The sequence below is a fragment of the Herpailurus yagouaroundi genome, unplaced genomic scaffold (genome assembly GCF_014898765.1).
Source record: "Herpailurus yagouaroundi ecotype Mexico unplaced genomic scaffold, PumYag 100, whole genome shotgun sequence".
Lineage (NCBI taxonomy): Eukaryota > Metazoa > Chordata > Mammalia > Carnivora > Felidae > Herpailurus > Herpailurus yagouaroundi.
In genome coordinates this window covers 5,329,135-5,337,968 of record NW_024412391.1, presented here as the reverse complement: position 1 = coordinate 5,337,968, position 8,834 = coordinate 5,329,135, and the positions used below count along the sequence as shown (strand labels likewise).

Below are 8,834 nucleotides of genomic sequence, written 5' to 3'. Positions count from 1 at the left end.
GGGGGGGGGAGCCGGGCCGGCGAGGGGTCGTCTGCCCGGGTCGCGCGCCGCGTAACCTGGCCGCCCGCCCCCAGCAGCCCGGCCCGGCCATGGCGGCCCCCCGCCCGCCTCCCGCGATCTCCGTGTCGGTCTCCGCTCCGGCTTTTTACGCCCCGCAGAAGAAGTTCGGCCCGGTGGTGGCCCCAAAGCCCAAAGTGAATCCTTTCCGGCCCGGGGATAGCGAGCCTCCCCCGGCCTCCGGGGCCCAGCGCGCGCAGATGGGCCGGGTGGGCGAGATCCCCCCGCCGCCCGCGGAAGGTATGCGGCTGGGCTTGGGGGCTGGACCCCGGCGGGCGCCGGGCCGGGGACAGCGGTGTCGGGAGTTTGGGGGTGTCTGGAAAGGTTGCGGCGAAGGGGGCTGGGCGCAGCTAGCCTGTCCCGAGCAGATGTTCTTACCTCATCGCGGAGCTCATGGCTGGGAGCCAGGGCTCCTGGGACCGTTCCAAGTCCCCCGCCTGGGGGGTGGGAGGCGGGAATGTGGGGCACGAATCTTCCCCTCTGGGTCCGTTTTCCCAAGTGTAACGGGAGCTGCATCACTCCTGGGTCGAGCCCCCGCCTTTACTGACCCCGTGCTCCCAGGGCGTCCTGCGTCTTCCTTTGCTTCCCACACGCTCTCCGGCGAAGGGGGGCGGGGGGGCGAGAGGTCGTGGGTTAGGGGTTAGAGCTGTGGAAGGAGGGTAACTTGGGGAAGGGGTAGAGGGGGCCCCGCTGACTGTCCTCTCTCCTGTCTTCTCTGGTCTTCCTCCCTTAGACTTTCCCCCGCCACCCCCTCCCATCCTTGGGGATGGCGACGACTCGGAGGGCGCTCTGGGAGGTGCCTTCCCACCTCCCCCTCCCCCTATCGAGGAACCGTTTCCCCCTGCGCCTCTGGAGGAGGAGATCTTCCCTTCCCCACCGCCTCCACTGGAGGAGGAGGGAGGGCCTGAGGCCGCCATACCTCCCCCCCCACAGGTATGGAAGCTTGGGAAGGGCGGCTACACTGGGACACCCCCAAAAGGAGCAGAGGAGAGTCCTTACCTCTGATCTCGCCTGCATCTCTGGCCTGATTGGGGTGGGGTGGGAACGAAGACCTGGGATGGGTGCTCAGACCCCGGACTCTCCAGCCCAGGGAGAAGGTGAGCAGTATTGATTTGGAGATCGACTCTCTGTCCTCACTGCTGGATGACATGACCAGGAATGATCCCTTCAAAGCCCGGGTAAGGGACTGGAGAGGGGGAAGGTGGGGGGAGGGGAGGAGGAGGGCAGGCCTGCTCCTCTAACTGAGCTTCTCTCCTCTCCCGCTACCTGTGCAGGTGTCATCTGGATATGTACCCCCACCAGTCGCTACTCCATACATTCCCAAGTCCAATACTAAGCCTGCAACTGGGGGCACAGCACCCCTGCCTCCTTGGAAGTCCCCTTCTAGCTCCCAGCCTCTGCCCCAGGCTCAGGCTCAGCCTCTGAGCCAGACCCAGTTCCACGTGCAGCCCCAGGTCAAGCCTCAGGTCCAGCTTCACGTGCAGCCCCAGCCCCAGCCCCAGCCCCAGGCCCAGGCCCAGCCCCAGCCTATGCCTTTCGTGAACACCCAGCCTCGAGGACCCCCAGCCCCATCTCCTGCCCCAAAGTTTTCTCCAGTGGCTTCCAAGTTTACTCCTGTGGCTTCCAAGTTCAGCCCTGGAGCCCCAGGTGGACCTGGGTCACAGCCTAATCAGAAGTTGGGGTCCCCTGAAGCTCCCTCTTCCAGTAGCACAGGCTCCCCTCAGTCCCCCAGCTTCACCTATGCTCAGCAGAAGGAGAAGCCCCGAGTGCAGGAGAAGCAGCATCCAGTGACCCCACCAGTGCAAAGCCAAAATCAGGTGAGGGAGGGTGGGGAGGCCAGGCTGAGACCAGGGGGCCAGAGAATGAGGGCGAAGGTAGTCCCCGTGAGGTGGGCAGCATGGTGGGATAGGAGTTTTGAGCCTCTGAAGTTGGCCAAGCGGGTCAGTGGTAAGAGAAAGCTCTTCTGAGGAGGGCCTGGCAGGGTCTGGGTCTGGGTGGGGCCTGACTGGGCTTTGGGGGAGCACAATAGGCTGTGAATCAAGGGAAGGATTTGGTGGACCCTCCCTTGCACCCTGCCCCCTAGAATGTTAAAGGGAGGGATGAGATCATCACCAGTTTGACCTTGCTTCTTCCCCTTCTTAGATTCTTGAGTACATCTCTCTCCTCCTCTGAGCCACCCTCACGGCCGGCCCCAGGGCCCATCTGGTGATAAGAGTCACAGGGGCAGTAAACACTGGCTGAGCCAGTATCTGCTGGGTGCCAGGCTCTGTGCTCTGTGCTCTGGAGGGAAGAGATCTCAGAGGTTAAGTCTGAGGGAGTCAGATGGGCCTGGGATAGAATTCCCGGCTCACAAGACCCTAGGCAAGTTAGGTGAACTTTCAGCCTCAGTTTCCCCACCTTTACCATAACACCCCACACAACAGTTTTGTGAAGATTAAGTGAGCTCACTCGAAGTAGAAAGTGCTGGGGTCTGTATCTAGCTCTTGAATGCTCAAAATAGAAAAGTTATTCTTGTCTGACCATTTCTGCCTTGTGGTTGGGGGGATTGAGGTCTGAGTAGAAGGGCCCCTGAGGGTCATCTAGTCCTACCAGCCATCAAGTTAACTGACGGCGTGGGTGTGTGTGTTTGTGTGCAGACACAGTGGAGGAAGAGATACTAAATGCCAGTGAGTTTTGCAGAACCTGGTGTTTCAGAGCTCCGGACAGGCGTCAACCTGGGGGCCTGTGGGTTAGGAAAGGCGTCATCGCACCTGTGTGCCTTGAAGGCTGGTGGGACTTGAGGTTGGAGAAGAGCAGGAAGGGCATTTGGGCAGGAAGAGCATGAGCAAGACTCAAGGGCACAAGCATGCCAGGGTGTTTGGAGAACACACAGTAGTCGGTTCCTGTGGGAGTATTGCAGAGCTGTACCGAGGGAGGGAGGGGCTGGCTGGAGGGAGGAGGAAATAATAAAATAGCACACCAAGGGAGCATGTCCGTCCTGGAGAGTCACGAATGGGTTCTGAGGAGTTGCATGGCCGGGCTGGAGGGCTGGCGACAGCCGACAGCCCAGCCATGCTTTTGGAAGCTTTGGGAAAAGTTTTTTGGCAGAGGTGCAGGCTGGAGGTAGGAGGTCAGCAAAGTGAGGGAGAGTTCATTCCTGGGCAACTGTAGTGTTATGAAAAATAAGGTCAAGATAGGAGAGCTGTTAAAAAGGAAGAGCCTCCAGGCTTGGTAGCTGATAAGCCTTTGGAAGAGGAGGGGTGTGTTGGGGAATGACAGTATTGCTGACCGAATAGAGAAGTCCAGAAGAGGAAATGGTTCGGACGGGAAGGGGAGGGGTCCAGCTGTCAGCCTGTTGAGCAACAGGTTCCAGGAGGGCTTGGCCTCAGCTGGGACTGTCATTCAGTTAGAAATGGAGGCCTGGGTGTCAGGTGGGGGCGGCAGACTTGAGGTGTGGGTGTACATGGTGTAGTGTGTGGTGCCCCAGGCGTGGCACGGGCTGCCGAGGGGCCCAGGGGATGCCGAGCAGGAGGAGCTGAGGGCCTGGGAGGAACCTCAGGTGATGCTCAGGTTGACCACGAGGGAGGGGGGCAGGCGGAAGAGGGGCTCCAGGCAGAGTGGGGTCTCGTTGGAAGAGAGTGTGATGGCTGAGGAGTTCTTCTTCAGTGGTGCGGGCGAGGACTGAGCCCAGAGATTTGACTATTCAGAAGTCCTAGATGGCTGTGGGGTGGCCTGTTGGTGCCCTGTGGTGGGGAGGGTGTGCGTGTGTGTGTGTGTGTGTGTGTGTGTGTGTGTGTGTGTGTATGCGTGAGAGAGAAAGAGAGGGAGAAAAGCAGAGGGAAGAAGCTGATGAAAGAGGGGTTTATGATGCCTGAGAGCAGGGGCTGCTGCTAGGATGGAGTCCTGGAGGGAAACACGGGGTCACCCCCGCCCCCAGGCATTCCCAGAGAGCATGGGCAGTGTGGCCACAGGGTTTTCTGGGAGAGGAGGGAGCTGGAGCTGGCTGGCTTCCGTCTTCTCGGTCATGTAGGAGGTGAGGTCATCGGTGAGCGGGGAGCGAGGGGAGGACGCAGTTGGGGGCTCGAGGAGATGGAAAGGTTTGGAACAGCTGCTGTGGGGAAGGCGAATGGGAATCCGCAGGAGCCAAATACCAGACAGCCGGGCTGAGGCTGGAGGGCGCAGAGGGCGCTGCAGTGTTTGGAGAACCCACTCTGCAGTGTTCAGGGAGCCCTCCACCTACTTCCTGCAGCTTGGAGTCAGAAGCAGGAAGCAGGCAGTGGCATGGCCCAGGGTTGAGATGGAGCCAGATGAACAAGAGATGGTGGCTGAGGGTGGCCTTGTAGAAATGAATGGTTAAGGGAGCAGACCGGGTGGGGAGGCGAGCCAGAAAGTTTCGATGCTTCGATGCGTAAGACGCAGGGGGTGGGCTGGGAAGCAGAGGAGCCTTTCTGATCGGCTCATTCGGTTGGTGTGAATGGGGAAGGAGGGCGGAAGGTAATCATTGGGAGGTCAAGCCTAGGATCATGGCGTAAGATGAGCTTGACCAGTGAGTGGCAATTTCGAAGTGTTCCGTGGTGGAAGGTACCTGAGCTGGAAGCACGTTTGGAGCCACTGAAGTTGAAGAGCTAGAGGGCCGAGGGCCACGGGTGTTGAAGCTGTGGCAGGCAGAGAGGAAACTGTGGCTGGACTGAGTGTGTCTTGAAGGGTTGTGCATACCCGCGGGGAGCTGATGTCCGTGAATGGTTCCTACTTCCAGAGAGCGGGACAGGCGTCTAAGTGGTACCAGAGAGCAAGGGCCCTTCCTCTGTCCCCAAGACGCCAGGAAGGGAAGATTGGGAGAGGGAGGGGTGGAGCTCACATTGTGGGAAGGGGCTTACAGGGGACGCTCTATGTGGAAAGCGCCTGGAGCTCTGGATGCACACGGGTGTGAGCACGATGGAGCCGGGGCCGGGGGGAAGGTGGCTGTGGGAGGAGGTAGTTTGGAGGCTTTGGGGTTCCAGTGTTACAGGAACCGAGGCATTATTGGCAGGCGGCAGGTAGGACATTCCATTCTGCGGGGGCCGCAGTCCTGGGAAACCAGCCCCATGTTTCTGTGGGAGCCTCGTGGAAGCACTGGTAGCCCCTGCGGCAGCTCCCCCTGGGACTGCTCGGGGTTCCTGGCAGTGCCCCCCGCCCCCAGTCCGCAGCTCTCCCAGGACCCTCTTAATAGAAAGGGGAGGCGGGTGGAGGGAATGGTCCTTCTCTGAGGCCTGCTGGGGAGGCCGCTTGGGGAGCTGTGGGCTGGGCTCCCAACGACAGCCCTGGGGGTTTAACCTGTGATTCCCGCCTGTGTTGTATCCGCACGCTGACAGGGGCCGCTCAGAGCAGGCGGGCCGGGTAGGTGTGTGTGCACACGGGTGCACACGCCATCACGTGCCGACCTCTTCCGTGGGGGGCCATGTCTGCGCATGCTCTGTGGAGTTGACGCGTGGCCGGGTGTGTTGGCTGCTTCGGTGACCTCAGCTGCTGTGTGTGTGGCCTCTGTCCGCTCAGTTGTTCTGGCCTGTCCGTGACTGCCCGGGGGGTGGGGGGTGGGGGGTGGGCAAAGTGGGTGGAAGGTTCATCCCCTTCCCCCTATTTGCGTGGTGCTGGGGGTCAGGGAGGGAGAAGGAGGAGCTTTCAGAGCCCAACGTGAGCGTCTGGGAAATGCGCGGGGAGTCAGTCCTCATTGGAAGGAAATGGCCAAGCTGGCTGGGGAGAGTTCTTGGAGGAAGATGACTCCAGAGAGGATGAAGAGAATGTTGGGGTTTCAGGTCCGCTCCCCTGGGGCCCCGGGACCTCTGACTCTGAAGGAGGTGGAGGAGCTGGAGCAGCTGACCCAGCAGCTGATGCAGGACATGGAGCACCCTCAGAGGCAGAACGTGGCCGTCAACGGTGAGCTCAGGGCCTCCCTCAGGGCCTCCCGCCGCCGCCGCTGCCCCGCAGGCTCCTGGGCTCCGCCTCCCGCCGCCAGAGCCTCCAATCCCTTGCCCCGCTCCTTCCTCCTATTGACTTCTGTTTTCTCTGGCCTCTCCAGAGTCCTGTGGCCGGTGTCATCAGCCCCTGGCACGCACGCAGCCTGCAGTTCGGGCTCTGGGGCAGTTGTTCCACATCACCTGCTTTACCTGCCACCAGTGTGAGCAGCAGCTGCAGGGACAGCAGTTCTACAGCCTGGAGGGGGCGCCCTACTGTGAGGGCTGCTATACCGTGAGTCAGGGCTGGGCCGAGGGGCACGCCGCCGCGGGGCTCAGTCAAGGGCCGGGTGGGGACTTGGGGCCGACGCACCTCGGCAGCTGCCTTTTGGGTGCCAGTTCCTTGCCGATGTCCTGCTGCTACCTCCTTAGGACACCCTGGAGAAGTGCAACACCTGCGGGCAGCCCATCACTGACCGCATGCTGAGGGCCACCGGCAAAGCCTACCACCCGCAGTGCTTCACCTGTGTGGTCTGCTCCTGCCCGCTGGAGGGCACCTCCTTCATTGTGGATCAGGCCAACCGGCCCCACTGTGTACCTGACTACCACAAGTGAGGACCCACCTCCTGTCTTCTGGGCTCTTCTCTGGCTGCCAGCCACGGTCGTCTGGGAGCTGGGTTGCCTCCTGATTCTGAGACAGCCCCCAGCCCCTGGCCTTCGTTTCTGGCCCCACATCCTGTGTGTAGACAGCAGAGACCAGTTCATCTGGATTTAGCTGTCCAGTGGCCTCAGACCTTGGTAGCAAGTCTTGGCTGCTGGCAAGTGCCCTCTGGCCTTTGGCTCGCTGAGGCTTCTCGTGGGTGCGGTCTTGCGTTCAACAACGTGTGCTGGAATGACTTCATTTCACACGGGCTGGGTTCTAAAAGTTCTTTCGGAAACCAGCTTTCTGGAACTCTGGTTTTTCCCTAGAAACAGTGTTTACAAGGTGGTTACTTTCTGAGGCCGGTGGCAGAATCCCATAGCTCAAGGGTGGTGCAGGGAAGCTGCAGAATCCGACTCCCACCTCTGACGGTGTGTCTGAGGTGTGTGTTAAGAATTCCATCTTAGGCGTCCAGAACTTCACATCCCTCCCTCCATACACCCCAGTGGTCCGGCAGAGAGACACCTGCGTGGCCAAAGGCTAGGGTCAAGGGTCCAGGGATGGGGGCTGGAGAAGGATGCCTCTGACTGCAGTGTGGATGACAGACGGAGTCAAGACCCAGTGGCAGAGGTTCCTGGAGTGGGTGAGGGGAAAGGTGGGAAACCCCCTTGACAAGGGCCAGATAAGGTGGCTCGTCTCAGGACTTTGTGTGGCGCAAAATGGGCTAAGTCTGCCCTGTTGCCACGCAACCGCCGTCTCCCTCCCCTGCGCTTTCACGGGCAGCCCTGGGTACCCCTTGCCCCGTGCTGACTCCTGCCCTGCTCTCGGCCCCTCCAGGCAGTACGCCCCCAGGTGCTCGGTCTGCGAAGGGCCCATCATGCCTGAGCCTGGCCGCGAGGAGACCGTGCGAGTGGTCGCTCTGGATAAGAACTTCCACATGAAGTGCTACAAGTGTGAGGTTGGCCGGCCCCCAGGGCTGGGAGGTGGTGGGACACTGCTCGCTACCAGGTGGTTGGTGGGCAGTGCCAGCCTGGAGGTTGCAGTTGCAATTTTGACGGGGCGCGGTGCCCATACCTGTCCCCACCCAGATGCTCCCGTCACTGCCCATGACGCAGGGAGGGGTTTCTGTGGGGTTTCACTGAGCTTCTGCTGTATTTCAGATAAACCAAGAAAGGGGGTGGCCAGTGGGAGGAAAGGATGTGGGGTTTCGCTATTTTGGGGAGGGGGGATGTGCTTGGTGAGGCTAAAGGAGGAAGTGAGGGGAGTTGAGGCAGGTGGGAGAGGCCCCACATCTTTTATTGGGTGGAGGCCTTGGGAACAGCTCTTCCCACTGCTCGCCTTGGGCAGGAGAGGCCTAGGGACAAGAGTGAAAATGGGCAGTAGAAGAAGTGAGGATAGGGCTTAGGGGTTGGTGTGACTGGGGACACAGGCAGTGACGCTGGGCATCAGCCAAGGCATGGAGCATTTGGTCTTCCTAATTTAAAGGCGGAGGTGTCGGCGGGGGGCGGTGCACCGGGGCCTTCCCAACGGCGGACTCTTCCTTCCTTCCAGGACTGCGGGAAGCCACTGTCCATTGAGGCGGATGACAACGGCTGCTTCCCCCTGGATGGCCACGTGCTCTGCCGGAAGTGCCACACTGCCAGAGCCCAGACCTGAGTGGGCACCGGCGAGTCCGTTCCTTCCCCATTAGCGGACCATCCACACTGAGACCACCCTGCCCTCCACCTGCCCTGCCCCCCTTCAGTTATCTTCTGATGTTCAGCCTCTCCTTCCACACCAGCCCCTGCCCCGTATCCCAGGTGTCCTGTGCAAAGCCCCGACATGGCCTAGGGCTGCAGCGTCCCAGCTCTGGGTTTCCAGTCCACCCCCGTCCTGCAGGGACCACCCCCCCCACCAAGGTGTGCCCCACCTGAGGGGGCACCAGGTTGAGCGCTGCTGCTTTCACTGCTGCACCGATGCCCTTGGCTGGTCCCCTAGCAGCCGTGCATTCTGCTTGCTGAGGGCCTGGAGACCCCCTGACTCGGGGAGGCTGGGCTGGGCTGGGCTGGTTGACTGGCCTGGACACCCCCACCCACCCCCATGCTGCCAGGTTGTGGCTACAGCTACAGATAAAAAAAAAAAAAACCTGTTTTCCAGAATTCTCAGGAATCGTTCTTGTGTGTACAGCCCTCACAGGTGGGATGGAGGAGATACAGGGATAAAGCCCGGGGTAAAGGTGAAAACTCTGT

At 60.8% G+C, this 8,834-nt stretch overlaps 1 protein-coding gene across 1 annotated transcript; it reads left to right on the top strand.

Annotated features, from left to right (window-relative positions):
* The first annotated feature begins 42 nt into the window (after positions 1 to 42).
* ZYX (zyxin) lies at positions 43 to 8,728 on the top strand. The gene is made up of 9 exons (XM_040471707.1): positions 43 to 297; positions 791 to 990; positions 1,143 to 1,235; positions 1,332 to 1,874; positions 5,829 to 5,949; positions 6,092 to 6,261; positions 6,399 to 6,577; positions 7,444 to 7,564; positions 8,158 to 8,728. The coding sequence occupies exons 1-9, from the start codon at positions 90 to 92 to the stop codon at positions 8,260 to 8,262; spliced, it is 1,740 nt and encodes a 579-aa protein (XP_040327641.1). The 5' UTR covers positions 43 to 89; the 3' UTR covers positions 8,263 to 8,728.
* The last annotated feature ends 106 nt before the right edge of the window (positions 8,729 to 8,834 follow it).